Here is a 27,318-nt window from a genome sequence, read left to right on the forward strand (position 1 = left end):
TACAATAGATTATATAGAAGCTACAGCTTGCCTAACCCTAACCAATTGCTATATTATTAGGAATTCTAAATAAGGCTGGAAAAGATGTGACCTAGGAGATCTGAGTTCAGATTAAACAACAACACAACTGTGTGCTCTGGTTTGGATTGGATCAGCACTGTGCTGAGGGAGGGGCATTTAGCTTTTCTCCTGCAGTTTTCACATTGCTGGAAAAGTAACAACACCACAAGCACAGTACTGTATAAGCATGTAGCTGTCTCCCCACCCGCTGTCCTTGCCCCCAAAAGTTGCTTTGGAAGGGAAGAAAATACAGTATAGTATGGGATAAGAGCATGGGGAACAGATTTTTCCTTTGAAGGTTCTTGTTTTTTCCTATTAAAGTCAGGAGACCTATCATGGCTCTCCATGTCACATCTCCCTTGGACCTGAAAGAGCACCTTTAAGCATCACATAGTTTTTCATTCACAATGCATCCCACCTACCTTCCTCCATCCTTTTTTATGTACAAATGAATTGCACTTAACAGCGTGCCTGCTCAGCAATAGGTCCCAATGACTTCAACGAATACTCATCTATACAGACGTAAGATGCATAAAGGTTTGCAACTTAAGTACATTTTGTGTGCCCAGGCACATGAGGGGAAGGGGGCCAGAGCAGCAAATAACAGAGAGAGATTCAACAAGTCACAAGATATTGACTACAGCAACCTTGGCATGGGATGGCCAATTCCTTCCACCTCCCCAGGAAGCCAAGCAGAGGCAAACTGACTCCCTGAGGTCTGGCCTGCTTATGCACCATTAGCACCATGCGACACCATTGCAGTACTGTACCTGAAGTGAAGCAGACCTGTTCCTTACCCACCACTGCTGGACACAAAACAAAATCATCAGGTAAGCAGGTTACTTGGGTCTTATACAGATCTATGGCTAAAAAAAAAAATTCTTTTTACCAAAATAAAAAAGTTTACATAAAATATGCCAGAGAGCCTTCAGTGTCATAGCATCTCTCTCTCTTAGTGAGGAAAAAAAATGAATGCTAGGCTATTTCTTGTTCATTCCAACACTAAAGGATCTGAAAGTTGCTCCAGGACAACCACCAAAGACAGGCTAGAAAGATCTTGATTTAACATTTCTTAGAAAAGATTAGTACTTTAATTGACATTTGATATTTAGGTCACTGTGGCAAACCACCAGTATGTCAGTGAGTTGTCAGACTTATAAAGTACGCATTCAAAAAAAAAAGTTGTTCTTGCATAGTGGCAGTTTCTCCATTACCTACTACATTCGTAGGGTACTGTGCTGGGAACTTTAGTTAATTGTTAACTCCACCAGTTCAATTACTGCCTTGACAACAGGTTTGTACTTGTATATTAGTGGTGTATGGGTTTAGAGAATGCAAACATGCCTAAGAAAATTTATAAGATTAAGTACAGTAGCTTTGACAAAATAACTTTCTTTTTATTGTTTTAAATAAGTGATCAGCTACAATGGGTACTATTTCTAATGTAAACACTCAGACTCACAATTCCTAATTAGAGGTCAGAATAAATGAAAGTTGAAAATATAGCATAAAACCTTGTCTAGAAATTAGGAATGTATACAGAACACTTTTCTGCCGAAAATATTCTGTGTCGTGGCTATTTTGTTGCCCACTTCAAGCATTTTAGCCTGGGTGGAGGAAAGGAACACTGTAATTGTTTTAAAACAGCTGATAGTTTAAACATCACTCTAGAGTTAATGTAGGTGGTCTTTTCAGAAAACCCTTAAAAGAATTCACACACGATTCATATGTGAAGGTGGCTATTATCGGGCAGACATCACATGTTTTGCAGCTATTTGTGCTCACCCAAATACAACTTTAAACCACTTAAAACAAGTTCCATTTTAAAACAGTCAGTTCACTAGGGCAAGGAGTGGTACTCATGTCTGTTTTCTGTTGTGGCCTACTTACCACAAGAAAAATGAAAGGGGACTGACTGCATCTGAGCATGCTTCAGGGAGGGAGGGAGGGAGGGAAGGAGGGGGAGACAGACACAAACTTACTTGATTTACCAAAAAAAAAAAAAAAAGGTAAAGGACCCCTGGACAGTTAAGTTCAGCCAAAGGTGACTATGGGGTGTGGCGCTCATCTCGCTTTTCAGGCCAAGGGAGCCAGTGTTTGTCTGCAGACAGCTTTCCAGGTCATGTGGCCAGCATGACTAAATTACTTCTGGTGCAATAGGAGACTGTGACCAGTGCCATTGCACATGAAAACACCATTTACCTTCCTGCCACAGCGGCACCTATTTATCTACTTGCACTGGAATGTTTTGGAACTGCTAGGTTAGCAGAAGCTGGGACAGCAACAGGAGCTCACCCTGTCGCGCAGATTCAAACCGCTGACGTTCCAATCAGCCAGCCCAAGAGGTTCATTGGTTTAGACCACAGTGCCACTCGGGTCCCTTAATTTACAACTTCTGGCTTGGTCACATCCTCTACTACTTTGCACTTTTTCACTTCTGTTATATTCACTTGGTTTGTAGACTACATAGTTGCTGTAAACTAATGTGTCTCAGATTCATTTTAGTTGCACAGACCACACTGTATGTCTAATATATTTTTTAACTAGTAGGCAAACTATGACCATAAAAACTGAAATAATATAATGCTTAATAGCCTACCCTCCAGGAGTAATGCAACACCCTGAAGAGTATTACATGTGCCAAGTATTTTAGAGCCATTGTGAAGTTAAAATTTTGCATGTGCCTACATGCACACACAATGACTCATGTAATACAGTGAATTTTCTTTTAAAAAAAACAAGGCAGTTATAGGACCAAAAATATGCCCAGTCTTCCACTATTTGGGTTATTTTGATACAGAACAACAACTGAGCTTTCAGATCAGTCTATTGTTCTCAAGCTCCTTTTCATCAAACTTGACAAGTCTAACATACAGCATGAGTGAGTGATAATCAAGCTTCATTTTCATCACAGTATGTGGGAATTTCTTTAGCTACTATCTTTTCAAAAGTTAACTGAAAAGAGAAAGTGATCAACCACTGCTGCCACATAAGAGATCTCAAGGCCTTCTCCAAGTTTACTCTATTCTGCTAACCACTCCCTTGCACAATCCTCAGGAAAGAGGAGAAGGGAAGATGACCAGTGCTGCAAATGACACACAAAACATAATTTCATCATAGGAATCATGGGGCTTATTGTAAAGTCTCATAATTCCATGGCAAGGAAAGCAAATAATTTGCCAACAGCCAAGAACCCCGCTGTACTTCTCCTGTGTTCATTGGAACTAGGAATGGATAAATCTGTCTATTTCAGTTTCTCAGTTTTTCCTCTCTGAAATTCAGCTCTCCATGTTTCTGTAGCAAGTTGTAATTTCTTTAATCCTCATGAAAATCCAACAGTACTTTAGTGCAAATTGCTCCTAATGTACACATTTTACATGCAGTTTTGACTAATATACACATTTTTGCAAGCAATTTTCCCTAATATAATGCATTTTGTATGCAGTGTTCACCAATAGATGCATTTCTGTACACTTTGGTTGGAGAACTGCACTGTCATCGTTTTAGCACTCCACACTAGAATGGGGGGAAATTAAATTGAGTTTGTATTTTAAGGCAAGTCTTCCAAATTTGCACTTTCCAACACTACAAAACTGAAATACAGCCACATTTTGGAATTCACACTTTAATTTTGTAATGCAGTTCTGCAGCCAAGTGAAAATAACACGCAATAATACATTATACGGGGGGGGGGGGATGTGTATATTTGGAGAAGTTAATACAAAAATGCTGATTCATTTTCTCAATGGTTTAAAACTGCCTACACACACCACCTGATGTGGAAATGTGGAGAACTGAAGCTAAGACTAGAAAATGAAGACTTGACAGAAACAGAAATTGACAGATTCCACCATCTCTACTCCCAGCTCAAACTGGAATTTCCATAGTTTGAACACACACACCTAGACACAAAGCTGTCTAACAATTGAGATTAAACTTTGAAGACCTTTCCCTCCACCTTCAAGGGTAAGGCAGCTGGCTACTAAACAAGAGAACCTTTATTTGCCTTGTGTGCCTTCCTGGGGCTTTTAAACTCAGAAGCCAGGGGATAAGCCCGAATAAGCATATAAAATAGCACATAGGAATTCAAACAGAAACTCTGCAGAATGTCATCTGCACATTTTCTCCTTTGACTTCTATTAATGAAAATTTCCCATCAAAAACCATCAAACCAAGACTCCATCGGAAGAAGTGATGCTACTAAATTAAAAGAGAGAGACCACAAGTCCTGATCTATATTTACTTTATAAAGTTAGGTAGGGTGAGCTCTGATTAATATATCAAAGGTTGACAGGACGCCAAGCTATCAGTCTCCTTAAACAGAAAGGGGGTAATCACACATCATGACACCAGGATCTAAAAAAATGCACTGGGCGAATTAAGGAGCATTGCTTTCATTTAAAATAAAGGAAGTCTAGTTAAAAAAGATTGGTGTAAACAAGACGACTTCATAGTAAATAATGTTCAACGTTTATACAAGCATAACAGAAAGCCTTCCTTTGATAACTGACATTCCACTGGACTCTCAGGTAGGGGGGAAAGTATTTTACCGAAGGTCATGGGGAACAGGTCCAGGTCCTTCTTTTTACAATGAACTAGGCTGAGAAAAAAAGAGCAGAACAGCTTGATTCCTTTGGCAAAAATACCTTCAACAGGCTCTCTGGTTTTGTTTCGGAGCCTACAGCTTTCCCACTGGATACTCAGCAGTTTGTAGCTATCCTGCTGTGTTAATTGATAGAGTAACAAGAACCACCTGTCAGCAGACTCAACTGTTTCTTAACACCCACTGCGTCTGAACACATCTCTGCAGTACAAACAAGGCTAACAGGGTTTGCTGCCAGTCACACAGTTGTGAGAAAAGATGTGTTTCAAGTCAACAGGGAGTTCACCCCCTATGGCCCTGAATGTTTGCTATCCCATATCACAATGACACCATTAAGAAATGTGAAGTATGCACACAAGCAACCAACAAGAAACCAGAATTCAGAATGACACTTATTGACATTTATTAGCATGCAGATTATATTTGAAATTTTTCAATCAAATAGTCCCAGGGCACAAGCGTAGGTGCAATTCCAACAGCTGGTAAATTAAGTATAAAAAATATGCTGTCAGATTCGAGTAGCTAACATTTGGAGATATAAATTAACCACTGCAACTTCTAGAATGTTCAAAAGTCTTGCAAAATAGAGAAGTGATTATTGGTGCAATCATGTAACCTTATGAACACGTACAGTATACCTTATCAAATGCAGTGACAAGCACTGCATCTGACTTCGAAACAACTTCCATTCACAGTGAACTTTATAGAGTCTTGTCTTTCACCAAACGTTAAAGTGTGGCTTGACATGCTCTTTAACTTCAGAATGATCACAGATGATGAGGACTCATGCACTGAAAATGTTTCAAGTGCATATATCGTTTTAACAATGGAAATTAGGTTTTCAGAACTGTCATTCTGTCAGGAATATTTTACAGTGACAACAGAATCACCTCTAATCTGATCTGCTAAGAGAGCTGCCTGAAATTGGAAATCTGATTAACTGAAAGAGCTACAGAAGGGTGCACCTTTCTTTAGTATTGTTCACATGCACACACATGCAAGAATATGAGTATATAGCAAGACAACCATAAAGGCACTTGACATGGAAAAGCTTACACTTCAGTTTGAAACATAATAATAACAGAGGCAAGTATCAAAATAACTGAAAAGCAACATATCGGTTTTTTGACCAAAATGGTTTTTTATAGCCAATTGAGTTTCTTAAAAATAATAATAATAATACTGTAAACAACTGTAGAGGTACATGGTGCTTAACAACAAGTCTGTGCCCAGAAACTTTTAATCACAAAAAATAATCTTTAACATCCAGCCTGAGGAAGAGTTCTGTCCAAATCAAAGCTGGCGTGCTACATACTGGTTCACCTTAATAATGTATATTGCTTTACTGACTCAGTGGATTCTATTTTAATGGAACAACACAGCATTTTGATCATGCAGATGGGTTTCTTTTGTTCCCCAGCAATCAAATGGACATTTTGTTTGTCAGAAGCTGATGCCGCAATTCTGAGAAGCTCTGCAAAATGCCAATAACCTCCAGCAGTAGAAGGGGGCAGATAAAAAATAATAAGTAGGAAGCTGTGCGTATATTTAAAAAATAGATATATATTCAGTGTCAGGAACTAGCTGGGTGTGGTTTCACAGCCTCAGCAAAACAAAACCCAACTTTAAAATTTCACCTATCTAGTTCCAAAGCTTGATAAATCATGTAAAAACAGGCATCTCATTCTAAAATGTCATTTTTGTAACTTTACTTATTGCTAACATAACAGCTGGGGTTTATATGCCCTATGGCTATCTATGCCATATGCTAAGCATTACCAATGTCAAGTTCCCCCTCCCCCCCACACACACTTAAGACATGTTAAGTAACTCATGCTGTTGAATAAGCGAATGTTCAAATGTGTGGGGAAATGATAACATATTTTTTGAACATTTCAGTTTGGGACCATCAGTAGCCCAGTTCAGATTCTGCAATAACTTTTTGTGGAAATACATGTTGGTGTAAAATATAGCTATGCCACCTGCTAATGGCATTCATTATACAAAGAAGCACTATGTGCTCCATTTGTTATATAAATAAACATTTACATAATCTCAGTATTTCTGTAGGGCTGTTAAATTGTAATTAAATTGATTACATACATTTTCATATTACCCAAACCCTTGTTATGGATGTTCTTTTGTGTATATGGGGGGAACTGTGAGATAATACAATACATACCTGTGGAAATAAAAATGTCTTTTTTTGTACCTGGAATTTTGCCTGAAAGGATAGAATCCAATGCTTAATTGAAATAGGAATAATAATGTTACAAAGGTTGCCACCCACAATCTCTGCTAAGCAGTAGCAAGATTCCATAGGGTTCCAGGCACTTACCCAGAAATATAGTTTATTTTACACCTATTTACACCTAAAGCCTTCAGTGGATATGGCATAGAACGTTACACCCCACAAGTGTCCCTCATGGCCACTCATAACTTCAGCAAGCTTGGTTCCAAAGCAGCTGCCAGTCATAGCCCATGGTCTCTCAGTGCTGGCTCCTCCAGCCAATGCCGCATGAAGTTCTTCTCACTTCCTGCTTCTCCTACCCAGAAAACCCCTTGCTAAGCAGTTCTTCTCTTCTGTCTGCTTGCACTCCTTCTCCCCATTATTCCAAGCCTAGTTTTAAAAGGTGACAAATTTCCTGTAACCTACACAATCACTCAGCATAACCTTAGCAACCTTCATTGGCACAAGCCCAAGGATTTCCCTGTGATGGGCCATCAACACCTTTTCTGATGCTTGGAAAGCATGCTCCCTGGAAAGGGAGCTAAGCCTGTGTTTTTCCACTGGCTTGGAATCTTCCCCATACTCCAAATATCAGCTTAATATTACCCCTTTATTAATTTATAACATTCACTAGTTCTAGCAGTTGTGGGTGCCCCTGCATCCCCAAAACTTTGTTACCCCAGATCTGTAACAAAACAGCAATAATAATGCATATAATATATACTACAAGGTCTGGGAAAAACCCATTACTTTCCAAAATACATACAAACCAGTAATCAAAGTAAGCATTTTACCATCTCCTAATCTCTCCCTATGCTCTTTGAGCAACTAACAAACAAATCAAGTTTTCATATGCTACCATATATCATTCCCTTTTGCAGGAACACACGAGGACCAAAACAGCTGAATAAAGACAAAGGAGCATGCCTTTAACCCACAGAGCAACCAATTTAAATTGTCCTTGCATTTATCAACTGAAGCTGTTGGCTGCAATCCTACAGATGAGGTCCAATGCATAGTAGGAAGGAGGAGAGCACAAGAACTGCCCTGCTGGATCAGACCAGCAATGGTCCATCTAGCCCAGTATTATATTTCCAACAGTGGTCAGTCAGATGCTTCCAGAGATGCCCACAAGCAGCGTATGAAGGCAGTGGCCCTCCCCTAATGTTTGTCCATGCTTTTATTGCTATTGGGAGGTACACTGGACATGAAGGTTACATTTAGCTAATATCAACTGATAGACCTATCAGCCAAGAATTTGTCCAATAACCTTTTAAACAGTTCAAAGTCAGTCAAATTCACATCAGTAGATTGGACTGTTGTTGGGTTGTTGTTTGCTCCTTGTGTAAAGGACAGAAAGACATGCTTTGGCATTTTGCCATCATAGTTTAGAAAGTTGAGCAAGCAACAAAGACTGACAGATGAAATTTAGAAAGTCCCAACCAAAGAAGAATGGATAACCAAGATGATGGACTATGCCAAAATGGCAAAAATGACCGTGAAGATCAGACACCTAGATGATAAGAAATTTAATGAAGAGTGGAGGGAAATTATAAAGTACCCTAAAGATGACTGAAGATATTTTAAAACGTTAGCAGGATTGTTATAACACTTATAATGCAGTAAGGTTGGGACTTCCGGGTTAGCGCCATCGGCAATGGCGGAATTCCTCTGATCAAGAGGAACCCGCTCCGCGAAAATCGGGTCTTGCCGCGGCGGCGAAGGCAGAGACCCTTCAAAAATCCCAGGCGGAGGAAGCCTGGGAATGTGGGATTCGGCTGACACCAGGAGCGCCCCCCCTACTCGCAAGGAAACCCCTTTTTGGGGGGATCTGAAGTGACATGGGGTGAGCGGCGCGGTGTTTTGAATCGACCGTTATTTTTACGGAGTGAAGCCGCACAGCCGTTGCCGGAGAGCACTGACTTTTTCCTGTGGACAATTGGACTCTAAACTCTAAACAAGTACCCGTGAGTAGAACGGAAAATTGGATTAAGAAATATTTTAATTTGGCACTGAAGCGGGAAGGTTCTAAACAGGAAGTCCGCCTTCCACTTTTGTAAATAGACTGAAGCAAAATTTGTGCAAGCTAAAGTCAGGAAAGCCGTATATAAAGGTTTAAAATTCCTCCAGTTTTAACCATCAAAACCCCTCTTGGAAGCAGGAGTAAAGAGGGGGAATTTTGATTGTTCAAGCCTGCAGGAGAAAGAGTAAAGAAAGATAAATTTCCACCGTCTCAAACCTGGGAACGGGGTGTCAGAGACAGAGATTTTTGGGGAAGTTCATTGACTGTGAATGGAACGCCTTTTGACAGATAGTTAAAGAAGAGAAACAAATTGATTCCAATGTTGCCTTTTGCATTTAAAAGAAACAAAGAATTTGAAAAATGAAAGTAATTCTCTTTTGTTGGACCTGCTTTCAAAAGATGGATACAAATAGAAATTGTCTCCTCTAGAGGGAGCTTGTTAAATTGTTGCTGGAGTCGATCTGGGAATTTTACAGCTGTGGAGATTAAGATCATGGGACCAGACTCTGACCTTGAATAAAAATGTGTTTGGAAGAAGTTTTGGTGCTTGCTTTTTGTAAGACAAGCGCTTTGTTGGAGCAGATGCATGAGAAGATGGATTTGATGACTGTTGCAGTCAAAAATTTTGGACAAACAGTGAATACTTATACAGAAACCATTCAGGAGCCAACGCAGGAACCTGTTTTGACAGGGCAAGTGCAAATGCAGAAGATAATGGAGGAGGTTGCTGTTGAACCTCAAGTAACACAAATGGAGAGACCCGAGGCCCTGCAGGAGCATAAGCCGCTGTCCTTGAAGACTGAATTTGGAGTGGGCCAGAGGGGGTTTGGAGATATGGGGGCCCTTAATTTTGGAGGGACTTTGAAACATGCTTTTAAATATTTTCTGGACTACACTGCTGACTGTGGGGAATGGGACTGTGGGGAATGGGCCGATCTGCTGAGGAGAGATGGAGATATTTTTGAGTTGGAGTATCCCCGAGACCTACTCCTCAACGAGAAAGAAAATAAATTAAGAAAGAGATCAACAAAAGACAAGGTAAAGTGCAGGTACAAACAAGAAGAAGATCTGCAGAAGGGACATGGAAAAGACTTAAGAGCCTCGGACATAAGATTACCAGGTTGATGGACTAGATGGAATGGACAGTAAGGACTGACATAACCCGAGACCAGGAAGAAGAGACGTTGGAGGAAGATTGGAAGAAAATTTTTAAAAAATTTATTTTGGGAATTAGTGTAAAATTAATGAGCATTAGGAAAAACGTTGGAATGAAAATATTTGGCTTTAGTAGAAATGATATAAGGAATTATGTACAAATAAATATTAAGTTTTAAGCTTTAAGGTATTTTATGGTAAGATAAGGTTAAAATAAATTAAGGTAAATTGAATGACAGAATATAGTGAAAGATGGAAAGGATTTGCTGAGTTAATTAATAGGTTAGACTGTTAAGACAAATTATTCAATAGAAATTGGGAAAGATGGAAAGAATTTGCTGAAACAAATAACTAAACTAGAATACAAAAAGGGAGGTGTGAGGAGGTCGATGAAACAAGTAAATGAAAGATAAAAATATGGAATATTGGATGTGTGTTTTTTATTGTTATATTGGTTTTTATGTTTTCTTTTTTCCTTTTTTGATGTATTGTTATGTATGTTTTGTTAAATTTTTTGTTGTTTTCTTCTTTTCTTTTTTCTGTAATTTTTGAAACTTCTAATAAATATCATTTTAAGAAAAATATAATGCAGTAAGGTTAAAGTTAAAAGTGGACATAAAATGAATCTGAAAAATGTAATTAGATGCAGTAGAAAGAACAGATAAATAATGGAAACCAGGGGTGCAGTGGGGGGAAGTCCGGGGATTCAAGTAATCCCAGATGTGTAAAAAAAATGAAAATGATTTATATATAAATAACACTGTTAACAAATGAAAAATAAAATATAAAAAGACATATGAAATTTAGATAGAAGAAAGAGTTGTTTGGTTGTAGGAGGCATCTTCTCAAAACTGTTCTTATAAATAGTTCAGAATGATTGCAAGACACTAAGAAAGAATCTGCATGTTAGAGCTAAGAGAAGAAATATTGTGATAATATAAAGATAATATAAAGAGAAAGGAAGACATGAGGATGGATCAGCTGTGCACAGAAGATGTTCCCAGTTTAGGATGATTTTTTTAATTACATATTTCCTGTGTAGGAGATAACAGGATCACAAGTGCTCATCTATTTAGCAATGCATACAAGCACTGGAGAAAGTGCAACCAGTCCCAACACATTCAAAAGAACTATCCTATACACACTTTATTGGGAGTAAGTCCCAGTGAATGCAATGAGGCTTACTTCTGAGTAATCATGCACAGAATTGTGCTATAAGCAGATATATGGGGCAAAAAACCAACTGTTCAGTGCTTTATTTTTCTGCATAAAATTTTCCATCTCAGAAGTACAAGTAAAATAAATATGCCAAAATAGATCACTATCTGTGGCATAAAAAATTGTTCTGGCGCAAACTGAAGTTTCCCCTATGCAAATTAGCCAATTCAAAATTTTCCAGAAAAAAACTCACATCACTGGATATTTAGAATTCCGCTGTGTGTGTTTACCCATATTTACAAGGCATTTCCTAAACAGAATTTCAGTAATGCAAAGAACTACCAGTAGAATTGTTCCCCCATGTGCACACACAAGGGCATGGGATTGAGGAGCAAATAACAGACATGAGTCAAGTGATGGGTGAAAAATGGCCACAACTTTATTCGATTGCAAAGAAGCAAAGTTGGCATGTCATGGGGCTTAGGTCTATTCATTAGGCCAACTATTTCCTCCTGGACCGTTTGCAGGGTTCACCAAAAGTAGGAACTTCACCTGATGGGTTTGGGGTCCACCACAGCATGAACTGGAGCTGGTATCCCCATCAGGCAACCTATTGGAGGCACTGTGACACATTAGCCCCAAAGCTGGGCTTTTGGACAATTTACTCTAGATAAGGTTTACATTATGAATACTGGGTTCATGTTTTCCATTGAAACTGGAGAATACAGATAGATTAAAGGTAATGCTTGAACCAAATCATTCAGTTATTTATGCAGTTCTAAATGCTAAATCTCTCTCCTCCACCATTCTGTCAGAGGAACCTGGTATTTTATTATGACCAAATCCTTTTAAAAAATTAATATTCACATGGGAGCAGACCATCTATGGTGTTTTAAAAAAGAATGCTTTAATTGCAATGTTCATATATGAGTCAGAGAATGGATTACATTTATGGATTACATTTTCCATTTATGGGGGGGGGAATGTAGGATAAATTAAGATATTCTGCTTTAGGTGACTGTCCATCTGGAAAAAGAAAATATATGTTTTAGAATATTCCCCCTTTATATTTAGTTTACAGTGGTACCTCGGGTTACAGACACTTCAGGTTACAGACTCCACTAACCCAGAAATAGTACCTCGGGTTAAGAATTTTGCTTCAGGGTGAGAACAGAAATCGTGCTCCAGCGGCGCAGTGGCAGCAGGAGGCCCCATTAGCTAAAGTGGTACCTCAGGTTAAGAGCAATTTCAGGTTCAGAACGGACCTCCAGGACAAATTAAGTTCTTAACCCAAGGTACCAATGCATTGCAGTCACAAAATCAAGATATGAACATATTTTCTATTGATAAGATAAAGGCTCTTTCCCTCCTTTATCCTTCTGAAAAGGCCATGCTAAAGATACTGTATGTGACACATCTACTATTTGAGGCTTACCACCTTTAAAAGTCATATGCTGTTTGTGTACCACAGTAAATCAAGCATGAACACAGCATGTCAGTCACACTTCATCTCATTATACAGCCTGTCTTCTTACTACCATGGGCAACTTCAAATAGATTTTCAATAGTCACATTCAAGGGGAATTAATTTTACAGTGAGTAAAAAATATCTGAATGGAACCAATATGCTTTTTAAAAAATCAACTCTCTAAAAGGTGTTTGAGAGGGTTTTTTTAAGGCAACTGGTTTTGGACATAAAACTAAGGTAAACTTTAATGGGTTCAGTGATGCATTTCAGTCATCACTACTTTGAACATTAGCATAGGTATAGTAATGCCATTGATACGGTCTCTCATGTAGGCCAAAATAACGTTCTCTTGATAGTTTGTTGTGTGTACCCCATAAGGTAATGACGAGTCTTAATTGTTCTGCAGCTTCAAGTATCTTGCCACAACAATGTCAAGAAAGGAGTGTGATTTAGAGAAAACAGAAGGCAATTACATCCCTCTCTTTCAGACCAAAAGCTTGGTTTCTCATAAGCACTCATAGATCTTGCCATCTTGCTCGTCCTACACATTCCATTGCTATTGTTTACAGGGGGTTATATGCTAGATGTGTATGCCAAAGGGAACATGTCACTTCGCTTAATAATAATAAAAGAGTAACCTATGCTGATAACATTGAACTAGTTGTTATGAAGTATAAAAAGGGAAATAACCACAGTAAGTGCTCCTGTAATACACACATACACTGAAATCTTTTCCATCTCCAATGGAATCTGAAAGACTGAAGCTTTTTTGACTGAACAAGCATTAATAGCTGGGAGCAATCAACACTGAACAAACATGAAACATCACAGGTCTGGGGAATCAATGGCCCTTCAGATGTCGTTGGACTCCATCTCCATTGATCCTAGACCATTGGCCATACTAGCAGAGGCTGATGAGAGTTGCATTCCAATAATATCTGAAGGGCCACAGGCACCGCACTTCTGCTCATAAACACAGCTACAAACCTGTGAAAGAAAATGCGGATTCTGTATGAGAGAGAGAGAGATGCTGGGAATGAGACAAAAGGCCAAAGATTTACTGAGAATACAATCTGCTGTGCTCCCTCTGCCACACACAACTCCTTTCCTGATTCATTTCTCATATTCTGATAAGCAGCTTCTACCTCCCTTTTCTTTCTTAAACATGTCTCATCATCTAAATATTGGATGCAAGGGGACTGCCAGGTAACCTGGCATGACAATGTAGAACTGTACTCTCTTGCCTTGAGCCCATGACAAAATTCATCATCGCAGGGGGTGCGGGGCAGGGTGGAGTAGTATGGCACTGGGCTTGCTCATCCTGAAGAGCACACAGATATAGCAGATTAGAAAAATATTGATAATGTAATTGCAATCATATTGAATTATCTTCCTAATTTAATAGCAGTTGTACATCTTCCTACTCCAGGTTAGCATCCAAGAGGCCAATATAGTTATATTTTTAGTAGTATATTAGGAGGGGAGCAGAAGTTTACTGGTAAATCCCTGGGTGGTCTCCAGTAGATCCTCAAGGGTTTCTGATTCCCAATGGCTTAATAGCAACTACTGTTCAACAGCGACTCCTTCCTTCCTTCCTTCCGGGGTGAATGCTAAAAGTGGTGCAGCGGACTCCTTCCACAGTTTTATTCGTTGGCCTATGGGGTCCCTCAGGGTTTGGTTCTGTCCCCCATGCTATTTAACATTTACATGAAACAACTGGGAGACATTGTCTGGAGTTTCAGGGTTCAGTGTCAACTAGTATGCTGATGACACCCAGCTCTAGTTCTCCTTTCCACCTAAATCCAAGGAAGCTGCCTTTGTGACTGGTGTCTGTCATCAGTAATAGACTGGATGAGGGTGAAGAAATTGAAACTTAATCCAGACAAGACAGATGGTCAGTTGGGAGACAGAACAGGGAATAGAGATTCAGCCAGTGCTGGATGGAGTAACATTCCCCGCTTTTTAGCACTCAATCGGAGCAAACTTAGGTTTTCTTTGGATCGACATCTGCTCCGATTTAGCACTAAAGAGCGGGTTTTCCCTGGGAAAGGAGCAGAGCAAGAGGAAAACCACTTAGACCCATGCTTTCTAGGCCCAGGGCAAGCAGAAGTGGATGATCCCTGAATCCTTTGCATTTGGGGTTCTAAAAAAAGAACAACGAAGATCTGACAAGCTGTGTAATATTTTTAAGTTTTTTCTTTCTTTCTTCAATAAAATTGCAAAAGATCCCTCAAACCACCTCTGGTATACTGTATACAGAAAATGGTTTGTAGTTACCTTTCCGTCCACAGCAACTAATCAAAAGATTTACATTACTTCTTTCTATCCTCCCTATACAGACGAATAACTTTCATTAGGAAAACTGAGACTGGACACACATATGGATTCTTTCAAAGTTGTGTGCATCATTTCAGATACAACCAATTTATCCTAAATCCCCCCTCCCCCCTCTGGGTCTCAAATTCAGTACTCCAAAGTCACTTAAAAAGTCAGGCACAACTTAGCATTTTTTTCAAGAGTACTTATTTGCCCTGGGTTGATACTCATGCAGTTGTTGTTGTTTTATATTTTTATGTTGAGAAATAATTACAAGTAATGCCCTTAAAATTGCTTTTTTTTGCAATTTAACCTTGAATGTTAGCCCATGTCCTGGTGTGCCCTGTGAACACTATTCATTCCTGTCCATCCCAGCCACTAACATCATCCCCCTGAAAGCACTCTGAAATTATGCCTCCAGCAAGAGCAGACTGAGAATAAGTTAACACCATTGTTGCTTTACAGGTGAGCTAATGCTTCCCAGCTACATAAAATTTCCCATTACTTGAGTCATGCTTCAGTGCTCTGGGAAGAGCAGTAGATAATAGTATCTATTTTTAAAAAACTTATACTGCTTACTAAAACAAAAGACCTATAAATAGTTTACAAATTAGTAAATAAAATAATAAATACTATGCTTTTCCTGAAAAGGTCCACTGGTGAATTTTCCCAGTGTTTTCTGGATTGATCATTGGATTCTGGGCACCTGTTAGCCACAGAACTAAAAGGCTGCAGAATTTCAAATCACTTTTTAGGGTGTCTATTGATTATTAAGAGGAAGAGAAGATGAACAGGGAAGGGAAAAACCTGAGTAGGTCAATAAGTTTGAAAACACTGGTTTCATGATCATTTAATCCAAAAAGCATATAAGGAAAGGATTTAGTTAATGGTTTTAAAAAGTGGCTTACCAACTGCGTGTATTTCCTTCAGACCTATCATATCATCAGAAAAAACAGTGAACTCTGAGATAAATACAACTGCTAGTCATGCCTGTGCACAGCCCAAGTTCCTGCTAAACAATTTCTCTGAGTGTTTGCCAATACAAAATAACTATAAGAAATATTAAGAAGCATAAACACAATACTTGGTGCTGACCTCTGAGACCTTTTTATTTCCCAAATCACTCCAAACACAGAGCTATTTTATTCTGGTCTCAAGGACGCAATCAATTTCAACTAGAGCATACACCACACTCCATAAAGTTTTCCTATTGATCTGCAAAACATGGGGATGCCAGGTACCCATGGCACCCTATTGGTTAAACTTTGCCCAAGGGAAGCCTGTAGCTGATAAATTCTCCCTCAGCAGTAGAGCTAACTGCAATTAATAGAAATTACTACACAAGGTTTGGGGTGATATAGATTATTTCTGCAGAAGAAAAACAACATAAATATAAAGCATTGCTTGATATATCATCTTTATTACTTTTATTTCCAGGGTGGCTGGGTGTTTTAAGGAATTCTTATTAGTGCTGGGGATTATAAAAGAAGGGGAATTGCCTCACTGCCCTTTTTAACCATCTGATTCTTAAGACTTTCCTCTCCCGCAAAGATAGACTTTTTTCCATTTTCCCAGTGCAGAGGGCTAGTCAAAAAATGAAATAGCATGTAAAGTCAATAGCATACCCACCCACCAAGGAATTTTGCCACATTTAAAACAGAAAGTATCATGGTGGAGCACATCTTTTGCATGCTCAGTGATACCCAATTACAACAAATGAAACCTTGGCACCGTCTTCCCTGTAATTTTTTCACAGCACATCATAGATCTGCTAGTGGTAAACAAAGCCAGTGCTCACATTTAAAATATGTGAGCAGCTTAGACCCTTACAACTGCAAAAAAACCACAAACCCATAATTCTCCATTGGTTAACAATTTAGAATATTTCTATTGTGACATGGAAAACTTTTCTATATTTGTCCATAAGCGAAATGCTGTCAATAGGAAATATGCACATTCTGATTTCACACAACAGCTATTTATTAATACAGTCTGAAGCTATTGTTCAGGATGCTTGTTGTATTTCTTTTCATTACCAAACATGCATAAAGGACTGCAACAGCAACAGAAGCTGACATGACAAGATCCACATGACATGCATTTCTTTGAATACTGCAACCAACTGCCCTAAATTGTTTGGTGAGGGAAAAAATATACAAACTGAATCATTGGCATATAGAATTTTAAGAATAAATATTAGTCACAACATCTTGAATTTGCATAAATTCTGAATGAGATTTCATGGTGGTGCTCAGGACACCGCAGTTCATGGTGGCACTGCAGGCTCAAAGCAGCTGGGTGCTATAGCAGTTGGATTTGCCTTTGCATTTAGAAATGCACAAGGCAGAACTATTTGGTGTTGCCTTTCTTGCCTCATACCGGATACGATAATAGATGTGGCAGGGATGTTACAAGTCTTTGCTTCCATTGCAACAGTTCTCAGGAACAGGGATAATAAATATTTTTATTATTTATATGCCACCCATCTGACTGGGTTACTCTGGGCGGCTTCCAGCAAACTATAAAAACACAATAAAACATCAAATATGTAACACTTCCCTATACAGGGCTGCCTTCAGGTGTCATATAGTTGTTTATCTGTTTGACATCTGATGGGAAGGCATTCCACAGGCTGGGAGTCACTACCAAGAAGGCCCTCTGCTTGGTTCCCTGTAACTTCACTTCTCGCAGGGAGGGAACTGCCAAAGGGCCCTAGGAGCTGGATCTCAGTGTACAGGCTGAACGATGGGGATGGAGATGCTCCTTCAAGTATACAGGGCTGAGGCAGCTTAGGGCTTTAAAAGTCAGCACCAACACTTTGAATTATGCTCGGAAATATACTGGGAGCCAATGTAGATCCTTCAGTCTTCTGTGCCCGTCCATGCCACATTTTACATAAAATGCCACCAGATGATATTTGCTCCTTAAATAGACTATTCAGTAGTGATGATTTTAAAACAAACATGCTTTCCTCAAGAGTGGGAGGGAGGGTGCTGACTATATGAGAAAGAGCTATGGGATCTGCCCCATCAATGTGGCTGCTTCATTTATACACCATCCCAAACCATGTGGGGTTGCATCATGGAAAAGTTGTTGCCCTGCAACTGTGTTCGTATGTGAAACCCACCAAATTTATACATTTGAAAAGGGATTAAAGTCAAATGTCATCCCTAGTTTCTGAGGATATGAGTCTCAAGCCCGTACAGACAATCAAAAGCAGCACAAGATCAATATATGGGTGATGTTTCCTTGGCCAGCCTTCAGAATTGGTATGTGGATTGGTTCTATGTGCACACTGGTTGGCAATGTGGGGGGAGGCAGCAGGCAAGATTCCCTCTCTATGCATTGATGCTACAGTTTTAGAACAACTGAATAATAATTTGGTGTTTCCTGAACTCTTGTGTGAATTTAAATCATCCATGTATCTAATCTCTACGACTGCCGACTAAAAAGCAGAAGTCTTTAAAACTGCTAGCTTTCTGGCAGCTTGCAGTGAAAATTTGAAGGTTTTGATAAAAGCAGATACACAATAGTCTTTCACAATGTATTTAGAGACCGAAGCAGAAGCAATGCATTTTAAAAGACAATGCATCTTTTATGTCTTATCGAAGTCAGAATGTGGATGTTCTAAAGTTAATATTAAAAAAGACTGAACACTGAACTGTGAAAGTCCTCCAGAAATACAGGTTTTCTTGTTTTACTAAAGAGCCTCAGAGTACTAGAGAAAAATGTTTTTAAACACAATGGCATTTCTCTTCTCAGAGAATTTTAAAGATCCAAAACTAGATTCAGTTGGATGTTAGGTGTGTCACAAGGAAAGCATTGACTTCCTCCATATTCAGTGATTATGTGAAAAAGCTAACAGTTTTGGAAGATGGTAGCCAACACAAAGAATGTTCATTTACCACTTGGACTCAATATTTTTCTGCTTAATTATGTGAAGGAAGTTATCCCTGAGAAAATATATGATCTAGTGCTAAATCTATCTGTGGCAGCAAAAGAATGTAAGTACCCCACTAAAAATAGCCTCCCCCCTATACAGCATAAACTGAGGGATAGGTGGGTAATTGTAGGGAGACAGAAGGAGGTGGGTTTCATTTCTGAGGCTTAAGGCTGGCCTGAAGTCTCATGAAACACAAGTTAGCTCAAATGGCATAACAAAACTTCAAGAAAGAGGTTGGAAATGGACCTTTATCTTTCCACAGAGCTGTTGGATTTGGGGCATTTTGGGGAGACCAAAGCTGTTGGACTTTGGTTGGTCAACCTCCATAGAGACCAGGATTTTTTTAATGCCTGCCCTCATTGACTACTGAGTGTGTTATGTTTTCTACCTTCCTTATATTGTTCCTTCTTGTCCTGGTGGACATAATCTGTATCTGGCTAAATCTGGTCCAATGGCTTACGCTTGGCAGTTTTATTTGTCACAAATCTGGTACATAGAACAGTGTAAATTTGGAAGAGGCACTTTAGACTGGGGAGTATAGGAAAGCACCTCAGAACTTCATCCCTTATTAGGTAAAGGACAGATGAAAACATGTCTGGGAAGTATTGGAGTTGGTTTGCTATTTGTTCTTTTATTGTTTTATTTGTTCTTTTATTCTTTTATCCATGGTTTGTTAGCACACTTTTTGAGGTGGTCTTGTTCATGTTTTCCCATTAATATATTAATGGAAGATGGAGCCATGTGAGTGCCTAGAAGTCACAGGTTTTCCACCAAATGCAAAGTTACACAAGTAATGTCAATGTGGCTAAAGCATATATAATGCCACTAGTGTACAGTACAGTCGTACCTCCATTTACGTGACCCTCTGGTTACATAAACTTTGGGATGTGCGCGCAGCAAACCCAGAAGTATTTTACCAGGTTTCACCGCATGCACATGCGCAGAAGCAGCCTGCACATGCACAAAAGCAGGATCTGACTGGACCTCCAGAATGAATCCTGTCCACAACCAGAGGTACCACTGTATATACTGTAAATAGTTTTTTGCAAGGGAGGAGAGACACAGATAGGGGGGCACATCTTTAAATTTTCCTGAAGGCCTTCCAGTAGTAGGGGAGACTGCCTCTATGCCTTCCTTTATTTCTACAACCAAAGGCAAGGGTTGGAGAAGACTTCCTTTTCTTACTGAGCTTTCAAATATTCTCCAAAGGTTGGAAGTAGCAGATCAACAATACCATAAAAACAGGAACTATTTGTTCAGGTACTTTCAAAAAGAAGTCTAACCTGAAAATCTGGCTCCAGGGGCTGGCATTTATCCTTTAAACCTTTCCTCTTTCTGTTTTCACATTTATAGTTTTATCATCTTTTGCCTAACATTTTTGACAGCCCTTTTTTAGACTAGATTTCTCCTCTGACTTTCTTATCTGAGTGCTAAATATTGTAAAGCAAGGCATCAAAAGATGGTGGTGATACTTTGGACAGCTTCACCTATAGCATAGCTCCAGGCATCCTTCAGCAGTGAAAAGAAAGCCAATCATACTAGAGGAATGGAAGACCCATTGTGTAAGGTTCAGTGCAGATAGCAAGAGAAAAATATGTTGGAAATTATTCTATTAAGTCTGCTGAAACAATACTGAATACAAAACTTCCCAGAACATTGATTGGTGTGGGATGCACATGTAATTTAAGAGCATTATCTGAATTGACACTCAAATATTTTTCTGCTTAAGAAGCAAGACTGACGAAAATGCATAGTCATGTTTAAAATGGTTACATGCTAATGGTTAAGTGCCAAGATCCCTGAAATCTTGCTACCACTCAGCGGAGATTGGGGTGGGCAGTAACAGCAGCCTTTCCTTGTGGCATCTTTCTCTTTTTAAGCTTAAGTCTCAGAATTGTATACAATGGTGGTTTTCATTTAGCAGAAAGCAGGTCCGCTCCTGAAATTCAGCACAAGTCACCAGTTCCCTGAAACCAGTTCTAAGGATTCTCTGGAGGAGAAAGGAATATGACATGGAGGGGTGCAATAGGTATGGCAAAAATCAATACGGTCCAACTTCTAAAAGTTGAAATTCTTTTTCCAAAGAGAAAGTCACCACTGGATACAAACCTCTTGGCTTAACTGAGGTCTCCAACTCCCCATCCTCAAGGGGAAAAGGTTATGGCTAAGACAGACATCTTGGAATGGACTTGTCTTTAGAGTCAGCCTTAGATAGCCCTGCCTTCTTGGGAATTCCAGCATCAGAGGAGCTCACGATGCAAGCAGCTCTCCAGCCTGAAGAGGTCACAGTGCTCTCAGTGAACTCCAAGGACTCCCGCCCAGAGGAAGAATAAGAATGGGAGAGCAGAACAGGACTCTACTGTCCCATCTGGCCATGGTAGTGAACCTATGTTCTCCATACATTATTGGACCCTAACTCAAATCAGTCTCAGCCAGCATGGCCGACAGTCAGGGATTATGGAAGTTGTAGTCCAACAACATCTGAAGGGCCACTGGTTCCCAAACCCTACGTATCTGAATCCCCACCGTGCCCTTGATGAATTGGACCAAGTGATTATTGTACAATGGATACAAATTTTGTGCACCAAAAGACTGATAGATTGCTCCATCTTCTGGAAACTGGAAACACGACTTTGCACACCCAAATATGTCTAAGAATTTCTATTGAACTGATATGTTTTTGTCTGACAGTTTTCTATCTGCACAAAGAGGTGGTCACGACATATTCTTATTTGCCTTAAAATAGCACTATTTAAATAATTCATGATCAATTAAAAATCTTTCTGTACAGAAAAATTAAAAGCTCTTTTATCGCATATTATTAGCCTCGGGGTATACAATCAAAATCAAACAACTACCTTAACATCTACATTAGAGTGGGGTGGTATTTTTACATTTTTAAAGCTCTGTTGTCAGCTATTATGTCACTATATAATCAGAGAAATCTAAGCAGAAACAAAACTTCCTTTGAATTTGAACCAGCAGTGCCACAGGCACGCCAAAGGCACTACCAACATTAAAAACATTACTGTTTTAACCAAATACCTAGTTTGACAAATGTACTGCTGAAACAGATCATAATATTAATACACATATGATGACCTTATAACCCCTTCATTTTTCTAATTGACTAATTAGCTAAAACAATTTTAAGATGATATTGCCTTCCACTATTATCACAGCAAGGAGCAGGAAGAATATTTTTAGTCCACCCGTCAACATATGATCCAGGGCAGTACCCAATACAATAAAGCATCAAAACAAGCAGTAAAATAATGCTACAATAAAACAAATCCAGCTCAATTTATAAAAGCAAAATAAAAATACAGCATATCATTAAGATCACTCAGGGAGTCACAATTTGCCCACCCCCTATTTGAAAACTGACGAAATTCCCAGTAAAGTTTTAAGGACCAGGTAGAATGTGATTCTAAAAACATGCAATTACAACAAGGCCTCTTACAGATGTAAAGATCTGGAGTGAACATCAGGTACTGTTACTTCATAATCGTTTTTAAAGCTTTATTGATATGCAGAATGTTGTACAATATTCATCTGAATATTGTCTTCACAACTGAGGAGCAGAGGGGGAAACCTGCCCAAGTGTCTACCTCTGAAAAGATAGGAAAGTTTTCCAGATCTAACTCCCCAACTGCATCTCCTGGGCTGTGGGGCTCCCAACTACCAATGCAGAACAGGAAAAGCCTCATGCAAGTTGTCCTGAATGATTCTACTTTTATCAGTGTCAGTGGCAATGAACCAATTTTTAAAAATTCAGCACTGCTTGTCTACAACTACATCAGTGTTCTTATACTACATAGTGTTTCTGCTTCATGCACAAATGATGCAGGAGAATCCTGTTTGTGTTAAAAGAAGCTTGAATAAGATTGTTAATAACTAGCAATTTCAGTTAAAAACAAATGAATTAAGGATATCAGAAGATTAAATATTTAACTGATTAACCAGCTTTATAAAAAAAATTAAAATAAATGCTTATATTGCTCCTAAGAATTCAAATATTATTTATTCAACAAAGTAACAACTTACATACAATTAATAAATGAGCTGCACCACTCATGGTTGAGATGTCACAAATGGCCAACTTTTATATTTTATTTTTCATTTCCTTTTACATTAAAACAAAGAACAAAAATGCTTTCTAACAATAAGCAAATGTGCCCTTAATCCTTGGCTTTAACTATTAAAATCTGCCCTCACCAAATAAACCTTTTAATGGCTGCAGGTTACAATATCTGATGCTAAACCACCAACCAGAAGAAATAAATGCTGTCAAAACGAATGGGGATATGTTTGAAAACACTGCCACCTACTGCCAGTAAAAAAACCACCGGCTAAAAAGGAAGTCACACAATAGACCAACTCATAGGCTTCTAGAAGTCTTTCAGAGCATTCACGTGATCTTTTGGCATCAGAAGACCAGACAGTTCCCCCCGCCTACCTATTTAATCTGAATTTACCTTTGCCATAGAAAATATGATCCATAACACCATAAAATATGTGTATCTGTAAATCCAGTGTGGATGAACCTGGTATCTCATCTCAGACTTTGTATATGTTCACATTATTGTTTGGTATGCATCCAGTGCACTCCCACAACATTAGCTGCAATCCATATCAATCCTGTACTGTAGTTTCTTGACAATAATGCAATATTTTCCTCAAACCAGCTTCTTCAGCTTTCCTCTAGAAAACTGGATGTGAAACGAACAGTAATGTGAACATTTGATGAGTGTGCATGTGCAGATGGCAGCTTCAGTTCTGGAGGGGTTACAGGGGGGTCATGCACACTGGGTGAAGACACCCCACCCACTCTCTGATGTGAACAACATTCTGCAAATGCAGCTTGAAATGTAGCAGGAGGGAAATGACCTTGCTGCTAATGTGATACATTTTGCATTGTAGCTTCTTTTTTAGGAGGGCTAGAGACTAAGGGAGGAATTTGATGCTGTGCTAATTTGATGGTTCTGTCAGCACACACATTTCTGTTTGCCCAATGGAATGATCTCTCAATCCCCTTCCCCCATTTGCTGTTCCAGGGGTTCTTAAAGGTAAAGGTAAAGGGACCCCTGACCATTAGGTCCAGTCACGGACAACTCTGGGGTTGTGGCACTCACCTCGCTTTACTGGCTGAGGGAGCCGGCGTACAGCTTCCGGGTCCTGTGGCCAGCATGACTAAGTTGCTTCTGGTGAACCAGAGCAGCGCACGGAAACGCTGTTACCTTCCCGCCAGAGCGGTACCTATTTATCTACTTGCACTTTGACGTGCTTTCAAACTGCTAGGTTGGCAGGAGCAGGGACCGAGCAACGGGAGCTCATCCCGTAGCGGGGATTCAAACCACCAACCTTCTGATTGGCAAGCCCTAGGCTCTATGGTTTAACCCACAGCGCCACCCGCGTCCCTTCCCGGGGGTTCTTACTCCACTCCAAATAGATCTGGATGGCATGGATGAGAGGGGCAAGTCCCCCTGCACTGCTGCCTGCTAGTGCAACTACTTAGCTGAATCAAGCCCTTACTTTTTAAAAAGAAAAAAGAAAGGCCAGAGTCTGGCATCTGTCCAGCGTGCCAATGAAAGCCTTCGCAGGCACCTGGGCACCCTTGGGTGTCAGGTTGGTGATCCCCGGGTTGGCTACCCCTGTTCTACATAATGTGTTATTAGAGTTTAGAACAATTGCTAGAAGGCGCTGAGCATGATACTGATGAATAATTGACCGTTTATTGATACAGAAGAAATGTAGAAGAGAAATCTAGTGGTTTAAAACAAAGCCGTTGAATTTTATTCCTCAGAGCAGCAAGTAGTCCTCAAAAGTTTTTTTATTTAGAAAAGAGGAAAGGATAGAATAGAGATAGTTGTATCACTCCTGGATATAAAAGTGCTGGGAAAGGTCTGTATTTTAGGGTTTTTTCAACTGAGTACCTGGGTTCAAAATAATTCAACAACCCTTTATTTACACCCTGGTTTTCTACAGGAGTATCCAAAGCAGCTTAGAAGAATACTATGTAGCTCAGGTGGTCGTAAGACTTCTGTCAGCAGAACAGGGAGGGAAACAATTTTTAGCAATTTCCCCCTCTGCAGTCCTCCACAGTCCTCCTACATCTGCTCTGGAGGGCCCCTCAACCCTCTGGAGCAGACCTAAGGGGCATGGGAGCTGCAAGGGCAAGGAAAATAACCAAATCTGATCTCTGGATTCCTCCTCCATCCCTTGGAAGCAATCAAAAATAAACTGCTTGAAATAAACTGAGAAGCTCCTTCTCTAGTCTGGACAATGGGTGTTTCACTCCAGCCTTCTCTTTGTCTAATTAGCTAGATCTGCTTTCCTAACTGTCAGTCATTGCTATCATATCATTCATTGGCTAAACACATTGAAAGGTGAGAACAAGCTACTTTTCCACAAAACAAATGGGAAGAATAGTACAGTGGTCTCTGTTGTGAATGTGTCTGTCCTATGGATTCTGGGCTGTACCCTATATTTTTGTCCTGGCGTTAAGAGAACAAACCTGAGTGAAATATGGGGGGGGGGATTGTGATAATTTTCAGTTTTTAAAACATTGCAAACAACCTCAGTTTACACCTACATAAGACGTGGGTAAAATTCAGGGTTCACATTATATTGAAATAAACAGAAGTTGCATGTGATAGCAACATTTACATACTTGGGTTTGAGAGCAGTTGAAAATTGGTGATCCAAATGTACAAACACATATAATTGGGCTACCAAAGTTTCTTACCTGTTGTCGTTTGAATGCCAAATGGTCCAGCTTTTTCAACTCTTTCTGCAGGTTTTTATATGTTTTCTGCAGTTCAGATTTACTAGATGCATTTTGAAGACACACAAATGTCCTTTGAACCTATGGCCAAACAAGGAGGGGGTTAAATATTCTTTTAAAATCTTCCGTGCTTAATTAGGAATAGGCTCAGAAAGAATAAGCTAAATTGGGATCTATTTGCTTTGACACCAGGTCTAGCCACACTACAGTTACATATGCTTCAGCATATGTAACACCTTGGGTTACATATGCTTCAGGTTACATACGCTTCAGGTTACAGACTCCACTAACCCAGAAATAGTACCTCAAGTTAAGAACTTTGCTTCAGGATGAGAACAGAAATCATGCAGTGGCGGCACAGTGGCACCAGGAGGCCCCATCAGCTAAAGTGGTGCTTCAGGTTAAAAACAGTTTCAGGTTAAGAACAGACCTCCGGAACAAATTAAGTACTTAACCCGAGGTACCACTGTATTGGAAACATGACGGTGCCTCTTGGTGGCTTCCCCTCTATACCCTCAACCCAAACAGGAGCTGCCCCTCACTGGGGCACCTGGTAAGGTCTGTCCCTTTTCTCCAAAAGTTACCTGTTAGTGGCAAGAAAGATATCAGGTGGTGGTAGCACCACTGTGGATATCAAGATCACTGGGAAATTTAGTTCTCCGGGTTTCTGTTGCTGTTTTCCAGGTGAAATGGAAGAGGACAGCTGCTTTGGTGAGGATAGCTAGACTGGGGCTGGGTCTAAACTAACTGAGCTTGAATTTCAGAGGAGCTTGGGCTTGGCTTATAAATAAGTAAACTCGGGAATTCAAACATCATCTGCATTGATACATAATTATTATTTCATATATGTTTTTGTATGAACAAGACATGCATACTTTGTCTCACGAGATTCATACTTTAAATTCAATTCCCCTTTCATTGTCCAAAAATATTTTCTTGACCTTGAGGTAAATTAGGGCATGCAGCCCTAGTTTACAGAATTAATGTTTGGACAACTCATTTTGATGAAAAACTATTTTCCCCCATTTGCATCCATCAATGATTCAGTTTATTCGTGCACATTATGCCTGAACTAACTTTCAATTAAGAGAGATGGGTGGTTTTGCAATTAAACTTTGTTCAATGCTTTTATTTACTAAAGCTTTTCTTTCACATTTAAGAAACACCTGTTGAATGTGCAATGCACAAACAAGGGATTCCAGAGTATTCCCCATGTGTCTCAGTATCTGCTACTGGAACATAAAAAGCCTTTAGCTCTCAGCTGCTTTAAATGCATCAAATCATTAATTGCTGAGAAGTACACAGTTACTATGGTTACAAACACAAACTGGAAGAGAAATGTTACAGAGTGTACAATGATATGCAGAAAAGCACGGGCCCATGGATTGCAGTTAGTATATACTGGTCCCACATTATGGATCAGAAACTAGGTTAAGTCATAGATGTATTCAGACAAATGTTTTAACTCAGATGCTGTCCATCCACACTGCATTGCTTTAAATGGAATACACATTCAGGTATGCAATCTTTTTTAAGCCATGCACAGGGCCAGATTTAGGTTTGATGAGGCCCTAA

The 27,318-nt window shown here is 39.5% G+C and overlaps 1 protein-coding gene across 6 annotated transcripts in view; it reads right to left on the reverse strand.

Annotated features, from left to right (window-relative positions):
- Positions 1-27,318, reverse strand: part of CTNNA3 (catenin alpha 3) — a 577,974-nt gene that overhangs the window by 500,188 nt on the left and 50,468 nt on the right. For all 6 annotated transcript variants that reach the window (XM_053388388.1, XM_053388387.1, XM_053388385.1 and 3 more), the window contains one exon: positions 25,705-25,824. In XM_053388388.1, coding sequence (XP_053244363.1) covers positions 25,705-25,824 — 120 coding nt within the window. The remainder of the gene's footprint in view (positions 1-25,704; positions 25,825-27,318) is intronic.

The sequence above is a fragment of the Podarcis raffonei genome, chromosome 5 (genome assembly GCF_027172205.1).
Source record: "Podarcis raffonei isolate rPodRaf1 chromosome 5, rPodRaf1.pri, whole genome shotgun sequence".
NCBI lineage: Eukaryota > Metazoa > Chordata > Lepidosauria > Squamata > Lacertidae > Podarcis > Podarcis raffonei.